Source organism: Loxodonta africana, chromosome 4, assembly GCF_030014295.1.
Source record: "Loxodonta africana isolate mLoxAfr1 chromosome 4, mLoxAfr1.hap2, whole genome shotgun sequence".
Lineage (NCBI taxonomy): Eukaryota > Metazoa > Chordata > Mammalia > Proboscidea > Elephantidae > Loxodonta > Loxodonta africana.
In genome coordinates, this window is record NC_087345.1 from 5,174,396 (window position 1) to 5,192,428 (window position 18,033).

Sequence of the window (18,033 nt, forward strand, 5' to 3'; positions counted from 1 at the left end):
TTGAATCCACCAGGCGCTCCTTGAAAACCCTATGGGGCAGTTCTACTCTGTCGTATAGGGTTCCTATGAGTCAGAATCGACTCTACGGCAACGGGTTTTGGGTTTTTACTGCTTTCATCATGGAAAAATATACAAATATATATACATAGACATGACTAGGAGCAGGCATAAAGCTCTCACCTTCCACGAGATTGCCTCCAAGCTGGGCTAAGGGCAACTTGGTGGATCCCGCCCCAAAAAGGGCCCCTCCCCGGGTCTGCAGGGGGTCCACACTCTCTGTTCCCTTCTTTCTCTCCTCCCTCTCCATCTCTGTCTGTTTCTGAGATTCAGTGACTGATGTGTTTTTATATCTCCTAACCTGCCTCTAATTTGGAAATTGTGCTGTTTAAAACAGCTCAATTTAAAGTTGTGATATTCGAGGCTGATCATTTTTTCTTCCTTCTACCACCATGAGCAGAATGCCAAAGACATTTCCAGCAACTTCTATGAAACTTAAACAAAAGCAACAAGAGCGCTCAGAGGAGCCTCAGCCTCCTGCCCCAGCAGAGGGAGTAGCTTGAGCCCAGGTGGGGAGGGGGCCCCCTGGGCGCTCAGAGCCTGGAGGGGGTCCAGCTGGAAGGGGAGGGGTGGTTGAGGAGGTGGGACAAGGGTGTGGGGACCCAGGGCCACCCTCAGGCCAGGCACCATCCTAGGAAGTCACAGAAGACAAGGCCATGGGAGTCAAATATTGGATTTACCTGGCAGCACCCCCGCCCAGCACCCACAAGCATTCACAGCACAGAAAAGGGCCCGAAACAGGCTGAGCTGGCTTGGGGACTCCCAAAACCTTTCTGCACAAGTCTGCCTGTCCCAGTGATTCAGCGGGAGGGGGCAAGGAGAGGAGGGAGGGAGGAAGGGGGGAGGGAGCAGAGGAAGGAAGGGAGAGGCTGAGAGGGGAGGGGAGGGGAGGGCAAAGGAGGATGCAGGGTCCAAGCAAGTGGCCCTGGACCTGTCCATCCCTGGAGTAGCTGTGGGTAGACAGAAATGGGAGCACAGCCCCAGCAGGGGGGCCAGCAGGTGGGACAGAGACAGACCCAGCTCCTGTGGGCCAGGACATCAGCTGGGTGTGGGCCTTAAAGGAGGAGTTGAAGTTCCCCAGACAGAAAGGAGGGCAAAGGGTGCCCCAGGAGAAATGGGGAAAATAGAGCTTCTCCTAGATTGAGGGGAGGGGGTGCTGTCACACAGGAGGTCTCAGGAGGGAGCATGGTGCATTGTAGCCACCCCATCTCACCTGCTTGGGCCTTTTAGGTATCTCCTCTCTCTCTCTCTCCCTGTTTCCCTCTCCCTTTCTCTCCCTCCCTTTTTATCCCCCCTCTTCCCCTCCTTCTCTAGAGAGAGCAGAACTGTCATCTCTGGACTCACAAAATTAAGCATCTGAAAGATGTTAGAAACTTATCTTGGTTTCTATGGCAACATGAGAATAATGCACATCTCCCAGCAAACTGAAGGCGAACACATTTTCCCTCTGAGTATGGGCGGCCAATTATTTTTAACAGCCAGGTCAGCGGCAGCTGTCCCTAGGTCTCTTCTCCCCATTAGCATTCCCAGGCGGCAGGCAGTGAGGACGGTGGTCACTGAGGGTCTATTAAGAGACTCTGGGCTGCAGTGAGGGACAGGGACATGCCTCCTGCTGCAGGTCCCCCATGGGGCCCACTAGGAACAGCCCTGCAGCCCTTCCTGCCCCAGCCCAACTAGGTGGCCAAGGTCAGGTGCTGAGGACCTGGTGGGAAGGGTGGGCCCTGCAGTCAGATCCTGGGTCCCCACATGCTGTCCTCACTTCCTGCCTGTGACCACGAATGCCTCTGACCCTTAGGACACTGACCCATAAAGTGGAACTGTGACACCTCTCTCAGGGCCTTGTGTCATTCCAGGAGCAGTGCCTGGCAGACAGTTGGTGCTCAATAAATGTTTGTTGAGTGAAACAGCCAACTGATCAGCTGCCACATCGTCAGGATGGAAGCCATGCTGTTCTCCCCTGGTTCATCACTGGGACAGACCCTGGTAGGTATTCCTGGGCTGTTGGCCTCCACAGACGGGAACCAGAAGATACCCATGGGATCCTGGGGGTCACAGTATGCTGGACCGAGGCTGGGTGCAGGACCAGGGGACCTTCTGAGGGGTCATGGCGCAGTGGAGCAAGGTTGGGTTCAGGAGACCATTTGGGGTGCCATGGGGTACGTCATGTCGGAAGGAGTCCAGGTGCAGAAGCCTGGGTTCCAGGTGCTGCCCTGGCCAAGCTCCTTGACCTCACAGGCTTCATGATTCATCCTCAAATACTGTCCAGGGCCAGCCACGTGCCTGGGGCTGTCCTGGACGCTGGGGACACAAGAGTGGATATGCAGATATGACCCTACTTCTTGGGGGCAGCCTTGTAGGGGACGGCCATGAACAGGTAAACATACACGGCTGTAGTTGGTGGTAAGAGCTCGGAGCAGACATATGGGGTGAGAGCGTGATGGGTAGGGTGAGCCCTGGATGGGGTGGGTGGCCTTGCTAGAGTGGAGCCCCTGACCTCCAGCAGCAGCCCCGCCCTCTGACGTCAGCGATGGCGGGCAGGTTCCCAGCCTGCGCTGGTGGCTGGTGCGGCCACTGCGGCTGACCGAAAGACCAGTCCTCCTTGCCATCACTTGGTGCGGCCACTGTGGCTGACGGAAAGACCAGTCCTCCTGGCCATCAGTTGGTGCGGACACTGTGGCTGATGGAAAGACCAGTCCTCCTCGCCGTCACTTGGTGCGGCCACTGTGGCTGACGGAAAGACCAGTCCTCCTGGCCGTCACTTGGTGCGGCCGCTGCGGCTGATGGAAAGACCAGTCCTCCTGGCCGTCACTTGGTGCGGCCACTGCGGCTGATGGAAAGACCAGTCCTCCTTGCCGTCACTTGGTGTGGCCGCTGCGGCTGACGGAAAGACCAGTCCTCCTGGCCATCAGTTGGTGCGGCCACTGCGGCTGACGGCAAGACCAGTCCTCCTGGCCATCACTTGGTGCGGCCACTGTGGCTGATGGAAAGACCAGTCCTCCTTGCCATGACTTGCTGGGCTGGAGCCTTCTGTTTGAGCTGATGCACTTCCTAGGCCTTGCTAGTCTCACCTGCCTGGGACAGCAGGACCCCTCCCAAGCCCCCTGCAGACATGGTCTCGAGCATACGAAGGGCAAAATTAGGCATCTAATCTCTGTGCTGGGAAACCCTGGTGGCGCAGTGGGTAAGTGCTATGGCTGCTAACCAAGAAGTCAGCAGTTCAAATCCACCAGGCGCTCCTTTGGAAACTCTATGGGGCAGTTCTACTCTGTCCTATAGGGTTGCTATGAGTCGGAATCGACTGGACAGCAGTGGGTTTTTTGGAATCTCTGTGGTGCGCCAGGTGGAGCAGCAGACAAGGTCTGTGTGTATGCAGCGAGGACATCAGTGGCTACCAGGTCAACTGGCCCAGCCCACTCCCTTCCCTCTGCACCCCTGTCCTTCAGCAAACCACAGGCTAGAGGTCCTGAAGGGCCAGGAACAAGATTTAAAAAAATTTTTTTAAAGAAATTTGAAAAAATACACTAAAGAAAAACGAATGATTTAGCAAACACCCTCATATCTGTGACTCAAGATTCATAGCTGTTAACAATTGGTTATGTCCGAATCATTGTGTTTTAAGAAAAAGAAAGTTACAGATACAGCTAAAGATCCCACCTCACAACCGTTATGGGGTGTCTGTCTTCCACATCCTATGTGTGTATCTAACACACACACACACACACGCATGCACACGTCATCTGCAGCGGAGGCAGCTAGGGTGGGGTGAGTCTGGATGTGGAGCCCTGAGGGCCCTGCCCCCCGCTTTCACTGTGAGCTGAGATCCCTGGGCATGTTTCTCCCTTCTTTGTGCCTCAGTTTGTCCCTCTGTAATATGGGCACAATGCTAGCACCTCCGTGGTGTGGACTGATGCAAGGACTGACAGGGCTCACCCTGGGGAGCTGGTGTACAGGCCTGCAGGGAACACTCGCTGAGGGCTCTCGACTGATGTGTTGTCTGCTTTGTGCTGCCTCTTCTCACTTACCAGTGTCATTGGATCTCTCCCTGCTGAGAGCACTCATCTACTCGTTCCTCTGAACCCCAGGAGCATCCCACCCACAAACGGTGAACACCGCACTGAGTCTCTGTGGGTGTTTCCACTACAGCGATGCACTTTCACTCCAGATCCCAGCTCCCTGTGCTCACGTTCCGGTTTTCTCTAGAATAAGAGGACAGGCTGGCCTCTCACCTCTGAGGGAGAGAGTCCCTCCACTCCGCTCCCAGGGCTCTTGGTACTCACTGTTCCTGATCTAACATCACCACCTCCTTTCTCAGGAGCAGTTAGATCTGGGCTGTCTCTTGTGCCTTTCACATTTCTGCATGCACCCCACTGCTTTTCCATTTTGTGCCAATCCAGTGCCCCGATGAAAACTTCCTCTCCATCCAGCTCAGCCTGTCTTCCTTCTTCATCTCATCTTCCTGCTTCCATTGTTTTTTCAAACCCACACCTCCACCTCTGTTCATAAGCAAACCTGGCTCCCAGACAAAGTTACCTTCCTGACCTTTGGGTCACCAACAAGTCTTCCACACTGCTTCTCCACCTCTGTGCAGGAAGACAGCACATTCTTTTGACAGCAAGCACCCCCAAGTCCATCCTATTTGTTTGTAATTAAAACCTATCTTGGATGTTTTGCTCCCTAAATTCTAATCATGGGGTTTGGTAAACTTGCTGTAAAACCATCAGGGCTCAGTGCCTTTGGAAAGGGAGAGATTTGTGACTGCCCCTTCAAGATTTTTTTAAGTCACTATTGATCTATTCAGGGTTATTATTTCCTTGTTGAGTCAATTTTTGTCATTAGTATTTTTCTAGACTAAGTCTCACATACTTTGGACATGTTATCAGGAAGGACCAGTCCCTGGAGAAGGACATCATGCTTGGTAGAGGATCAGTGAAAAAGAGGAAGACCCTCAATGAGATGGATTGACACAGTGGCTGCAACAGTGGGATAAAGCATAAAAACGATTGTAAGGATGGAACAGGACCAGGCAGTGTTTCGTTCTGTTATACATAGCATCGCTATGAGTCAGAACAAACTCGATGGCACCTGACAACATTTTTCTAGAAAATCATCTATTTCACCCAGGTTTTCAAATTCATAGGTACAAAAGTGCTCATAGGATGTGTTCATGATTATTAAGATCTCCACATCTGTAGTTTTGCCTTCTTTCTCTTCTTAATACTATTGAATTGTATCCCTTGGGAGTTTGTCTAGTTTTCATTCAGCAAGGTTTATTTACCTCAGACTCTGCACAGAGTCCCTGTGGTACATTTGTTATTTCCTGAATGCTGGGGATTCACTGACTTGCAAAACAGACAAAGATCCCTGTTCTCCTGGAGCTTATAGTAGTCTATTCTAAAAACTACCTTTTGGTTTGGTCGCTTTCATTATTTTTGTTCCTTTTCTATTTCATTCATTACTGCTTTCATATTTATTTATTTATTTTTGCATTTTTGCTCTGTTGTCCTTTTTCTGGCTCCCTATGCTGAATGTTGAACTAAACTCATAAATATTTATTGTCTTCTAATAATATATTTAAGGCTATCAATCCTCCCCTAGTTACTGCTTTAGCTGCATCCTACATGTTTTTTGTGTTTTAGACTTTATTGTCATTTAGTTCTAAATATTTTGTAATTTCCTATGTTGATTCCATTTTTACTCCTATGGGCCATACAGGGCTTGTTTTTTTTTTAATTTTCTCTCTTTTTGATTTCTAATGTTATTGAACTGTCAGCAGAAAGCATGAGTCTGTATACTGCCAAGGCTTTGGAATTTATTGAAATTTCCCTTAAACCATAACATTTATGCTTCTTATGTATTTGAAATAAATGCACCTTCTGTTTGTGGAAAGCAAAATTCTTTTAGATCAAGCTTATTTTTATTCGAACCACCCTTTTTTTTTTTTTCTTTTTTGTTCCTTGGTCCATCATTTTCTGCAACGATATGCTAAAACATTCCATGATGTTTGGGAAGAGAGCAGTTTTTCCTCGTAATTTTATCAGTTTTTGTTTTGTATATATTGAGGTTATACTGTTATATTTATGCAGGCTAACGACTGAGTGGGTTGCTCTTTTGATTATATGGCACACACCTCTTTGTCCTTGTTACTGCTTTCCTCTACAAACTGACTTAGGGGAATATACATATATCGCCATCAGAACTTCCTTTTGGTTAGCATTTCCCTAGTATATACTTTTTCATCCTTTTATTTCAAGCTTTGCACCATTTTGTTTTAGGTATAGCTCTTATTAATAGTACGCTGTTGGATGTTACAGGTTTTTTAAAAAGTATAATGTTAGTGTTTTTTTAAAGAGACTTAATATTTTAAAGCACTTTTAGGTTTACATAAAAATTTCACAGAAAGTACAAAGTCCCATATAGACCCCTCCCCCTGCATACTTTCTACCGTTATTAACATGTCGCCTCCCTGTACTGCACCTGTTACAACTGACGATGTTACCGTTGATACATTGTTATCAAAACTAGAGTTCATAGTTCAGTTTACCTCAGGGTTTACAATTTGTGTTGCACAGTCCTGTGAGTTTCGGCAAATGTATAATGTCATGTGTCGCCCAGTACAGTATCATGTAGAATAGGGTCACTGCCTAAAAATGCCCTGGGCTCCACCGATTTGTCCCTCCTCCCCTTCCCTGAACCCCTGATCTTTTCACTGTCTCTATGGCTTTGTCTTTTTTCAGAGTTGGAATCATATGTTTGTAGCTTTTCCAGGCAGGCTTCTCTGGCTGCGCAACGTGCATTTGAGGTTCCTCTGTGTCTTTTCATAGCTTGATAGCCCCTTCCTATTTATCGCTGAGTACAGTCCATTGTATGGCTGGACCACAGTTTATCCATTCTCCTATTTAAGGACATCTTGGTTGCCTCCAGTTTTGGGCAATTTAGAGACACTATATACGCGTTCGTGTGAAGGTTTTAATGCAGACAGAAGTTTTCATGTAATTTGGGTAAATACCTAGAAGTGGGATTGCGGGATCGTAGGGTAAGCCTATGTTTAGCTTAGTAAGAAACTGCCGGACTTTCTTCCAAAGTGACTGTACCTTTCTGCATTCCTAAGTATCTCTTTTTGTGTAGGGGAGTTTAACTTATTTATCACAACCTCTGACATGTCTCCACTTACTTGGGTCATGTTGATCAATAGTTTCTATTTACCATATTTTTTCTTTGTTTTTTTCCCACCTCCTTTCCTGCTTTCTCTGGACTTGATCCATTTTGTTTCATTCTCTTGTTTCCTCCACTCTTGGTTTGGAAGTAATACACTCTATTCCTATTCTTTTAAGTTATGCTTACATTTTTAAATTTTAATTTAAATAAAAAATAAATTTTAAATAATTTCATAAACTTACATTTTTCTAAGAGATCCTAAAGTAAACCAGACAAGCAGACTGCAGCCACTTGGGGATTTGGGGGCTGAGGGTTGTTTTTCTGACTTCTCCATTTGACAGTCATGACTGAAGAATTCCCTGCCTGGAAATCTATTATGGAGAAGCATGTTAATCACAGCACCATTTGCAAAAGGAAGAAAGCAGAGGCAACTGACATACAATAAGGGCACGGTCAAGTGGATTATATTAATCCATACAACAGGATATTGTGCAGTCATTAAAATCATGTTTTCGAAGAATTTTAATGATACGAGAAAATGCTTGTGATGTTAGCATAGCCAGATGTCCTAGGCAGGGCTCTTTCTGTCTGGATTTGGGCAGTGGTGAGGAGATGGAGGTGCACAGCAGAGGGAGCTTCGAGGGTGGCCCCATGTGTAATGCTCCCGCAGGCAGCGAGGACCAGTGAGCACCGGTGAGGGCCAGCTAGACGGGGTGCCCACATCCGAGGAGGGAGAGCAGGGTGCTTCAGCAGGACCACTCCACACAACAAGATGGGGTGGGGAAGTCCACGGAGAACTCTGGCCTTGGGTACTGCGTGCCCTGTTGTCTTGGTCTGGGTTCTCTAGAGAAGCTAAACCAGTAAGACATATATACAGTATATACAAATACAGAGAAATTTACTTCAAGGAAATGGCTCACGCAAGTATAGAGGCTGGAAAGTCTCAAATCTGTAGGTCAGGCAACAGGCTGGATACCTCTGCTCGGGTTGTGGGGGTTGGCAAATCCAAAATTTTCAGGTCAGGGTGCAAGCTAGAGACTTCTGTAGGCTCACATCCCAGGAACCACAGGTCTGGTGACGAGAAAGTTGCAGGGTCAAAAGAGAGTGAGCTTTGCTAGAACATCCATTTATATTCTGGAGGCAGGCCACACCCCAAGAAAACTCCCCTTTCTACTGGCTGGCTGATCACATAAGACCACATCATGGAAAGTGATTACATTACATTACATTCTGGAAGTTCACCCAGTCCAGTGTCTGCCAAACCACTGAGAATCACCAATGAGTCAAGTTGACATGTAACCATCAAGCCTATTTACTGGCCTCTTTTTTTGGTGGGCAAGGTGAGGGAAGAATGAAATGATGCATAAGATCTCATTTCTGTCCAGTGTGGCTTGGGGAACCATTTGACTGTAGGCCTCACACACCTCACGGTTAAACTACACCTTGACGTTGAACTTGCTCTCATGGTGCATAGCTGGCACCAGTGGGTCGCCAAGATGGCAGAGCTGTCTTGAACCCAACCACAGTCCACGGGTTTGTGCAGCATGCAAGTCTCATGAGCAGCCCCAGGACCACTGATTCTTGTAGCAGTTGGCTTCATCATGGGCAGGACCATGGAAGGCTAGACACAGAGACTGGCTGTCCTGAAGGCTGGACAAGGTACCACCAGGCTGGACAAGGTACCCAGGTAACAGATGCAACATGTATCTTTAACAAAGACTTTGTGAAAGGCAGCACATTAAAGCTTCTAGAAGATAGTATGCTGTTGTTATGTTCTGTCAAGTTGATTCCAACTCATCGTCACCTGCTGTGACAGAGTAGAACTGCCCCTGTGGGTTCCTTAGGCTGTAATATTTATGGCAGCAGATCACCACACCTTTTCTACCATGGAGCTACTGGGCGGGTTCAGATGACCAGCCTTTCAGTTAGCAGTCAAGCATTTAACCGTTATGTTATGAGAAGGTAGTATAGAAGAATATATTTATGACATAGGGATACAGAAAATTTTCTTAAATACAACAGAAAAAGCATAGCTGAAAAACTGACAAATTGAACTATATTAAGATTTTAAAATTTCTTTAAAAAGCACCATTAAAAGAGTGAAAATGCAAGACATAGAACGGGGAGAATATATGCAACACAGACAAAAAGTGCTTGTATCCAGAATATATAAATAATTACTGCCAATGAACAAGGACAGACAACGCTCCTCAAAATGGACAAAAGGTTTGAACAGACACTTCAGCGTATGGCAAACAGGCGCCTGAAAAAGCGCACCACATCCGTCAGCATCAGGGAAAGCCAGGTAGTGCAGCGCCACACCCACTGACATCCCGAGTGTTGATGAGGCTGGGGAGCCCCGGGAACGCTCACACCCTGCCGGTGGAACAGAAACTGGACAAACCACTTGGGACCGTCGTTTGTCACTAATCTATCAAAGTGAGAGTTACACACCTTAAAGCCAGTTGCCATGGGGTCAACCCCGACTCACGGTGACCCCGTGTGTCTCAGCGTAGAACTGTGCTCCATGGGGTTGTCAGTGGCTGATTTTCCGGAAGGAGATCACCAGGACCTTCTTCTGAGGCGCCTCTGAGTGGATTCAAACCTCCAACCTTCTGGTTAGCAGCTGAGCACCTTAACCGTTTGCACCACCCAGGGATACACAACTATGACCCTGCAGTTCCACTCCTAGCAGAACTATGGCCTCCGGGCAGCAAGAGACGTGCACAGCTGTTCACAGCAGCATTACTTATCACGGCCTCAAATGGCAGACAGCCAAACGCCCCCTGACAGCGGGACAGATAGCTGGTGGTCTCCTCACACAGTGGGGAGCCCTACCACGACCAGAGTGAGCCACAGCTACCCAAGCCCACGGATATTCTCACAGACAGAAAGTGGAGCAAAACAAGTTGTTCACAAAGACTATATTCTGAATGGTTCCATTTATGTAACTAAGTTTAAAAAATAAGCAACACTAAACCGGTGTTGAAAGTCAGGGTAGAACTCTGCTTGGGAAGGAGGGAGCCCACGGGGGACTCAGGGGTGCTGGCATCGGGTTATGGTTACGTGGGGGTTTGCTTTGTGAGAACTCACCAAGTGCCAGATTTGCGTTGTGCTTGCTTTTCCATTCGGGTTACGCTGTAAAACCTGTGAAAGTCAGAACCTGTGTGAGGTGAAAACCTGTCAGAGAAGGAAAACACAAATATTTTCCACTAATAGAGACTGACAGAGAAGTGCTAAGACTGAATCCTGCCAAAAACGGAAAACTTACAAGACCCGGGAAAACAAGGCAGTTCCGTCGAGTTCCAGCGCTTACAGGTTTCACTGTACTTCATAGCTTACTAGTAGAAACACAAAAACATGATGGCAAAATTTTCAGAGAAAACATAAAGACTGAAAGAGCACGTGTTGATTTCCTACCACTGCATAACAAATTATCACAAACTTCATGGCTTCCAACGGCACCTGTTTAGTACCTGATGTTTCTGTGGGCAGCGGTCCGGGCGCGGCTGAGCTGGGGGCTCTGCTCAGCTTCTCACAAGGTCACAATCCAGCTGGCTGGGCTGTGGTCCTTTCTGGAGCTCGGACTCCTCTTTCAAGCTCATGTGGTTGTTGGCGGAACTGGTTCCACACGGTTGCACGACAGAAGGCCATCTTCTTGATGGGTTTCTGTGGAGACCCACTCAGCTCCCAGGGGCTCCTGCGGCTCCTTGCCTCGTGGGCTTCCCACCGGCCTTTCAGTTAGTAGCTAAGCGGTCCTTCCTGTGTCTGTACCCACACCTATATTTATAGTAACTTCCACAGCCCGTCTATCAGTTTGTTCAACTGTGGTGGCTTGCATGATGCTGGATGCTATACCACTGGTATTGCCAATACTAGCAGGGTCACTCACCCATGGTGGACGGGCTTCAGTGGAGCTCCCAGGCTAGGACAGAGCAGGAAGAAAGGCTGGAGATCAACTTCTAAAAACCAGCCAATGGAAACCCTGTGGGTCACAACAGGACACTGTCCGTTACCGTGCTGGAAGATGGTTGGAAGGCACTCAAAATACACAGCGGCCCCAACGATGGACTCGAGTGCACCAAAGATGGTGAAGATAGTGCAGGAGTGGGCAATGTCTCGTTCTGTTGTACGTCGGGCCACCATGAGTCAGAGCAGACTTGATGGCAACTGACAATGACAACAGTGACCTAGACACAGGAGTGGTACCCCATCGCCTTGGCCATAGTCCACTGGTTAGACGCAGGTCACAGGTCCCGTGTGCCCTCAAGTGGGGGGGCTCACACCACCAGGGAGGCTCACTCAGGTCACCGGGTCACCTTAGGGTGTCTGACACAGCCAGCAAGCCTTCTTCAGACTCCCAGCCCTAAAGACAGCCACAGTTTACACTTTGTGTGCCCCTCACAAACTTTTTATGCATAAACATATTTTAAAACATCATTTTAAGATTTATAGTATTGTTTTGTTCACTTGCTTTTCCAACCTAAAAATGATCATTTATGACTATTTTTCATGTCCCTAACTATAGATCTAAGGAGCCCTGGTAGTGCAGTAGTTAAAGTGCTTGGCTGCTAAGCAAAAGGTTGGTGGCTCAAACCCATCCGCAGTTCCACAGGAGAAAGCTCTGACAGTCTAGTCTGCGTCCCCACAGATGACAGCCTTGGACACCCTAGGAGGCAGTCCTACTCTGTCCCACAGCGTTGCTCAGCTGGGACGGCCTTGGCAGCAACAGGTGTGGCTCTGGTTTAGATCTGCAGTGTTATTTTTAATAGACACACAGAAATCCTTTGTAGGAGGGTTATTTAAACGGTTTCCTATAGATCACAGCCCAGAAAATCCTGTGGAGCTGCTCTACTCTGTAACACATGGGGTCGCCATGTGTTGGAATCGACTCAACGGCAACAGGTTTGGTTTTTTATTGACAAGTATTTAGGTTTTCACTTTTTTTAGGGTGTGTGTGTCTGTTTACTATTGAAATAAGTGCTGCAAAAATATCTTGCAAAATTCAACCTCTCACACATATGTATAAATTATCTCCAGGTAAATTCTCTTTGCTTATATACGGAATGCTTCTTATTTTCCAGGCAGTATTCTAAGTGCAGATTAGTTTATTTAATTCTCACAACACTATATGAAGTAAGAGCTATTATTCCCATTTTCCAGATGTGGTAACTGAGGGGTAGAGATTAGTAACGTGCCCAAGGTCACATGTGACACTGGTGGAGCCAGGATGGCACCACTCTTTCCCCATTTCTGTCTTGTGATGCAAACAGTACATTGGTCATGCAGCTCTCCTATTTACAAAGTGTCTGTTTTCTGTGCTCTGCCCATTGTTATTGATTTATAAGAACTCTTTATGTATTAAGGAGCTTATATCCATTTCAGGTGGGTCACAAATATGCTTTGCTTGTCATTTGTCATGTTTATTGAGGTTTCTGAGTTTAGGCGCTAGTACACAGTGTAGACATTTATTGTCCATTTTCTTCTGTAGGGTTTTCCACTGCCGTTGTGTTCACAGTGTCCTTCAGCATTATGAAAACCCACCTATTTTTACTCTGAGTGTTTTGGGGGAATTTTAATTTTTGTATTAAATCAGTTTATCTGGGATTCATTTCAGTATATAAATCTTCTCTTAAATGAGTCAGCAGCCTCTCTGTCAGTGAAACACGGGCCGGGGGTGGGAGTCGGTCATTCATACATGTTTACTTGGTCCGGAAGTGACCGTGTGTACTCGACAGCCATCCTCTGCTGAGGACCTTCAGTGACGGGGGCTGTGCCGTGGCAGGGCAAGGGTGAGACCAGACCCTAAGTGTTGGGGGCCCTGTTGTGGGGAGTCTCGGGTGTGAAAGGACCCTCAGCGTGTGGGGCCGTGCCGGGGCCAGGGTGTGAGTGGACCCTTGAAGTCTGGGTTTGGGGTCAGACCGAGTCTGAGCCCTGCCCCAGTGTGCACAGTAACTTTACCTGGCCACCTGCAGGGCTGCACCTCCACACCCCCGTGAGGTCCTCCTGGGCTTTGACAAGACTATGGGGGGGGGCTGCATCTACCCAGGGCCTGGCAGCTGCAGGGGCTGTCGGCAAAGGCCAGGACCCAGCCAGGGCACCTCCCCACTGCGCCAGGAGACATTCCTGAGTAAACGTCGAGGCTGGACGGTGCTCACCACAATGCCCCGCAGACAGCGCCCTGCAGCACCTCAGATGGCCTGCGGGGACTCGGAAAACGCAGTGACCCCGCATTCCACGTTATCACCTGTACCTGCAGGAAAACTCCGCAGAACTGGGGTTAACTTCCTGCACATGGGCCGCGCTGAGTCCTGAGCTCCAAAAGGGGGTCCTGGTCAGCAGGGCAGAGTCACGGGCATCTCTGCTGTGATGGTGCCTGGGCTGGAAAGGAGCAGGCCCATGTGGGGCACTCGGGGCCCCTCGGAGAAAATCCTGATTCTGGGGTGGGGGCGGGGAGGGGCTCTCATTGCTTGTGGGAGAGGAAGTTCTGGTCCTGGGGCAAGGCTGGGTGGGGAGGGGGCGCCCTCTCCTGGGGGTGGTGGGTGTGAGGCCGGGTGCTTCTGCAGCTTGCACGCTGTTTACTATTTTGTGCTAATTTCCATGTCACATGACCCAAGCATTTATTCAATCAAAGGAGCATATATGAGCTTCCTGTGTAGAGACAGGCCCTCCTGTCCTCTGCTTCGGTGCTTCCCTCTACCCCCTAGCCTCTGAGCGGTATGAGGACACATGGTGGGGCTGCCCCTGAAGGGGTCCGGCAGGCTGAGAGGTCTGAGCGGCAGGTGCAGGGTCTGAGCACGGTGGGGGTCATGGTTACTCAGGGCCTGCCCTGGGCCCAGAGGTCAGGGAGGCCGTGGACTGTGGCCACACAGGGTGTCCCGGCCCCAGCCTGTGCCTGGCATTCCCCTGCAGCCTCGGGAACATGTGGGAGGCCAGTTGGAAGCACCTGAAACAGAGTCCCCTCGGGGACCTTCTGCCCGCTGTCCTGCCCCAGGAAGCAGGGAATGGTGGGAAGAAATCAGGCTCTGACCCGCAGACCACGGGAAGGGGTGACGGCACAGCGGAAGCCAGGGGAGTCTCAGCAGCACCACTCCATGGCCTGTGTTCCTGAGCCGCCAGGATCAGCCTGTCCCCAAGACTGCGGCTCCTTAGCCTTCAGCCGTTGGAACAGAGGTAGGGGACAGAGGCGAGGGGCAGAGGACAGCTCCTGCTGGCGGTCATTTGGCACGGACCAGCAGGTGGGGGCTGCTCTCCCTAGGAGGTTAGACACGCAGAGTTGCGCTGCCGGGAGGGCGCAGCTCTCTCTGCCCCCTCCGTGCCCGCTCTGCCAGCTCCCCCTGGCACATGACGAGTTAAAGCAAGAAGGAAAATACACACCACAGTCATCGTGCTCAATGGTCAAAGGAGGAGGGCTGGCTCTGAGATCCTGTGTGAGCATAGACATGTCACAGGTTAGTGCAAAGCGCCGCTCATTGTTTTGTCTTTATTTTATACTCTTTCACGCAACAGAATAGCAGTTTTGCAGTAAAGGCAGATCTGAGATGGCTGCCACCTCTCCAAGGAGTCTGCTCTCAGGCTGGCTGTGTCAGGCAGGTGTCCTGGAGGCGGCGATTTGGCAAAGACAGGCCGGGGTAGGCGCAGGCTCCAGCCCCATCTCTTTGGTATCCCAGACAGCAGGCAGCCTGTCCTTGCCAGCCCCCGATGCAGGCCTGGTACCCTCTCCGCATGCCCTGCAGGGCAGCCTGGGAGGCCTTCCTGGCCTGAGGACGCTCTCGGACACTCGGCTGGGTAGGGGAGGCGCAGCCCGGGGGGCCGAGGTGTTGCTCCACTGGCTCACTTCTTGTAGTGGTTGGGGGCATCTGCGAAGGCAAACTTCAGGCGGTAGGCCTCGGCCAGCAGCAGGCTGATGTCCTCGTCACCCCAGGTGGCCGTGGGCAGGCTCTGGAGGAAGAGCAGCAGCTCCTGGCCGGGGGGGGGGGGGAGACAGGCCGTCAGAGGAGGTGGCTGTGGCAGGGGACCCCAAGGACACGCACTCGGCCAGGGAGCTGAGCTGGAAGGGGGCCCCCAAGCCTGCCCCCTCCCCTCAGCAGCTGGGAGGAAGGCCCCTGCATGTGGCCTGGCTGGGAAAGAGCACATGCTGAGTTGACATGAGGACGTGCCACCTGCCCGTCAGTGAGTGACCTCGTCTGAAACCCCCACTACGGGGGCACAGGTACCCACTTCGTGCAGAGTGGCTCCACAGGGGTGCGCCCTGCCCCCAGCCTCAACCGGATCTGGGGTAAAGCACCACCTGCCACTGGGGACTGTCTCTGGCACAGATCCCCTCCCCCCCCCCGCCACTTCCCCAGTGCTCTCAGCCAGTGAGGTGCACAAGGCAGAGCCCCCAGAAGCACACGCTGAGCCCAGGCCAGGCACCTCTTCCTTCATCCCTGCACTGTGCGGCGGCGAGGGACAGGCCATGAAGTGGGGCTGCTGGCTCTGTACCCACTTCATGCTTAAAGAGGGCTCAGAGGCTGTGCAGCCAGGGCAGCTGCTGGGGCGGGGTCTCGGAGAAGGAGCGGGGCTGTCCACCCGACCAGGGCCCACCAGGGCCAGGCTCCCTGCGAAGCTGGTAAACAACTTGTGGGAGCCCTCTGCCCCCCACCCTGATGGTCCTGCTAGGCTCTGGGCCAGAAATTGTGGCCCATGTGCCCTCCCTCCCCAACCTGGCCCCATCTCTGGCAGGGAGAAAAAAGGAAACCAGAACCAGGACCCAGGGTGTCAGGAGGCAGTCAGGTGCTGAGGAGCTGTGCCGGCTGTAGCCACTCATCCTGCCAACGGTGAGGATGGGAAGGCCCACTTGAGGACAGGAAGGCCCACTCCCAGCAGCTGGCCAGAGACAGGCTGGGTCCTCTGCCCTCTGTGGCCACCCAGAGCAAAGCGGAGGACTCTGCCCACCTGACCACCTGCATGCCAGACACCTGTGCCCACCAGAGGGGGCAGAGAGGTACACGGGGAGGGGGGCTCCTGGTTCATCCTGGCCCCATCCCCTCTTAACTATGTGGTCTTGGGCCTCACCCCTCTGTCTATAGATGGGACAGCAGTCTCTCTCTCCCCTGGGATGTGATTAGGATGAGCTGAGCCCCTGCCTGGCACAGCCAGGCCACCGTGGGTCTTTAGAGCACACACTGTGCTATGTGATCCTGGCAGGCAACTCACCCTCTCTGGGCCCCTTCTCAGCTATAGGGAGCAATGTCTCCACTCAGGCTATGAGGATAGCTTAGCTCCATGAGCAAGGCACCTGCTCCAGTGCTGGCTGGGGCCAAGGCCATGTACCCCCTCCCTTCCTGATGTCTGACCCTCGGCTGGCTGGCCGGTGTCACAGCCATGAACCCCCCAACCCTCCTGAGGTCCGACTCTTGGCTGGCTGGCTGGTGTCACAGCCAGGTGCCCCCCAACTCTCCTGATGTCCAACCCTCGACTAGCTGGTGCGTATCACTGGTGCGTGTCACCGCCAGGTATCCCCCAACCCTCCTGACGTCCAGCCCTTGGCTGGCTGGCTAAGGTCAAGGCCATGCACTCCCTGCCCTTCCTGACGTCCAACCCTCGGCTGGCTGGCTAGTATCAAGGCCATACGCCCCCCAGCCCTCCCGAGGTCTGCCTCTTGGCTGGCTGGATGGTGTCATGGCCATGTGCCCCCCGCCCTTCTTGACATCTGACCCTCAGCTGGCTGGATGATGTCACGGCCATGCGCCCCCCACCCTTCCTGACATCCAGCCCTTGGTGGTCTGAGGACATACTCTCCAGCCACACGGAGCATTGGCAGGCACTGCTAATTGCTGTTTTATTGTTGCTGTATTTTGTCTCTTTTTCTGTTCCTCAATCTCATTTGCTTTTGCATTTTGGATACCTTCCGTGGGCCTCTAAATTGAATTCATGGAGCAAATCTCACTGGCAAAATGTCCCCAGGGACATATCAACATCAATCTGCTGTCTTTCACCATTAGATGCAGCTTACATGGGTGCCAATCCAATTCTGAGCAGGTCATAAATAAATACCTTTGGTTTTCTTTTTAATCCACTTCACTTCATATTATCATGACCTTGCTACCTGCAAGGTGAGAAGCAGTACCCTGCCATTATGGTAACTCGCCAGCACTCTGCTCACTCCATCTCAGAATCTAATTTAGTCCCCAGGTTCACTGGAGGGAGGGAGAATAGAAATGCCCAGTGCCTTGCAGCCGGCACTGCTAATGGAGGGAGAATCTATCTGGGTGACCGTTAACGGAGGCAGAGAACACAGGAGACGCACCCTTAAATACAGATTTCTCTTTTTAAAACGCCTGTCGAATCTGCGCACCTGGCAGAAGTGCCTCCTAGCCCAGGAACAGCGTGTGTGGGGGCTACCAGCTGCTTGGCTTTCCCCACCCTATCCAGGTGAGGGGCCATGACTCACAGAGGTGTCACTGGGGCACGTTACAGGGGTACGGCCCCCATGACTCTGCCCGCTGTGAGCGGCAGGAGGGGGAGAAGGAGCTGTCAGGGAGCCCCGACCACCAGCTGCAGATGGCAATGTGGTTTTCAATCTTAACTTTTTCACCAGCAGGGCTGTGGCCACGTGAGAGGACATAAAGGCCACGTGAAGGTCTGCTCACAAACAGACCTGTAACAAACCAGGCACCTGCCAGGCCTCTGTGGTGCCGCCCCTGTCCCTGAGCGGCCCCACTTTCCCACCTAGGGTGGGTGGGATCCAGTTCTGAGCATTCGCCTGTGTCATGAACCTTCTCCACACTGACATAAGATGCCCCGGGGTCCTCTGTGAAAGCTGAAGCCAAGACTTCT

General features: G+C 51.3%; 1 protein-coding gene across 13 annotated transcripts in view; it reads right to left on the minus strand.

Moving 5' to 3' along the window:
* Positions 1-7,716: 7,716 nt before the first annotated feature.
* The window catches only part of TBC1D22A (TBC1 domain family member 22A), a 465,294-nt gene continuing 454,977 nt past the window's right edge, over positions 7,717-18,033 (minus strand). For 7 of the 13 annotated variants that reach the window (XM_064283333.1, XM_064283348.1, XM_064283341.1 and 4 more), the window contains 4 exons: positions 13,466-15,174; positions 10,689-11,197; positions 10,484-10,553; positions 7,717-10,359 (listed from right to left, as the gene is read on the minus strand). In XM_064283333.1, the coding sequence (XP_064139403.1) occupies positions 15,087-15,174 (88 nt within the window). In that variant the 3' untranslated portion in view covers positions 7,717-10,359; positions 10,484-10,553; positions 10,689-11,197; positions 13,466-15,086. The remainder of the gene's footprint in view (positions 10,360-10,483; positions 10,554-10,688; positions 11,198-13,465; positions 15,175-18,033) is intronic. The other 6 variants (XM_064283338.1, XM_064283335.1, XM_064283336.1 and 3 more) reach the window with 6 other exon arrangements.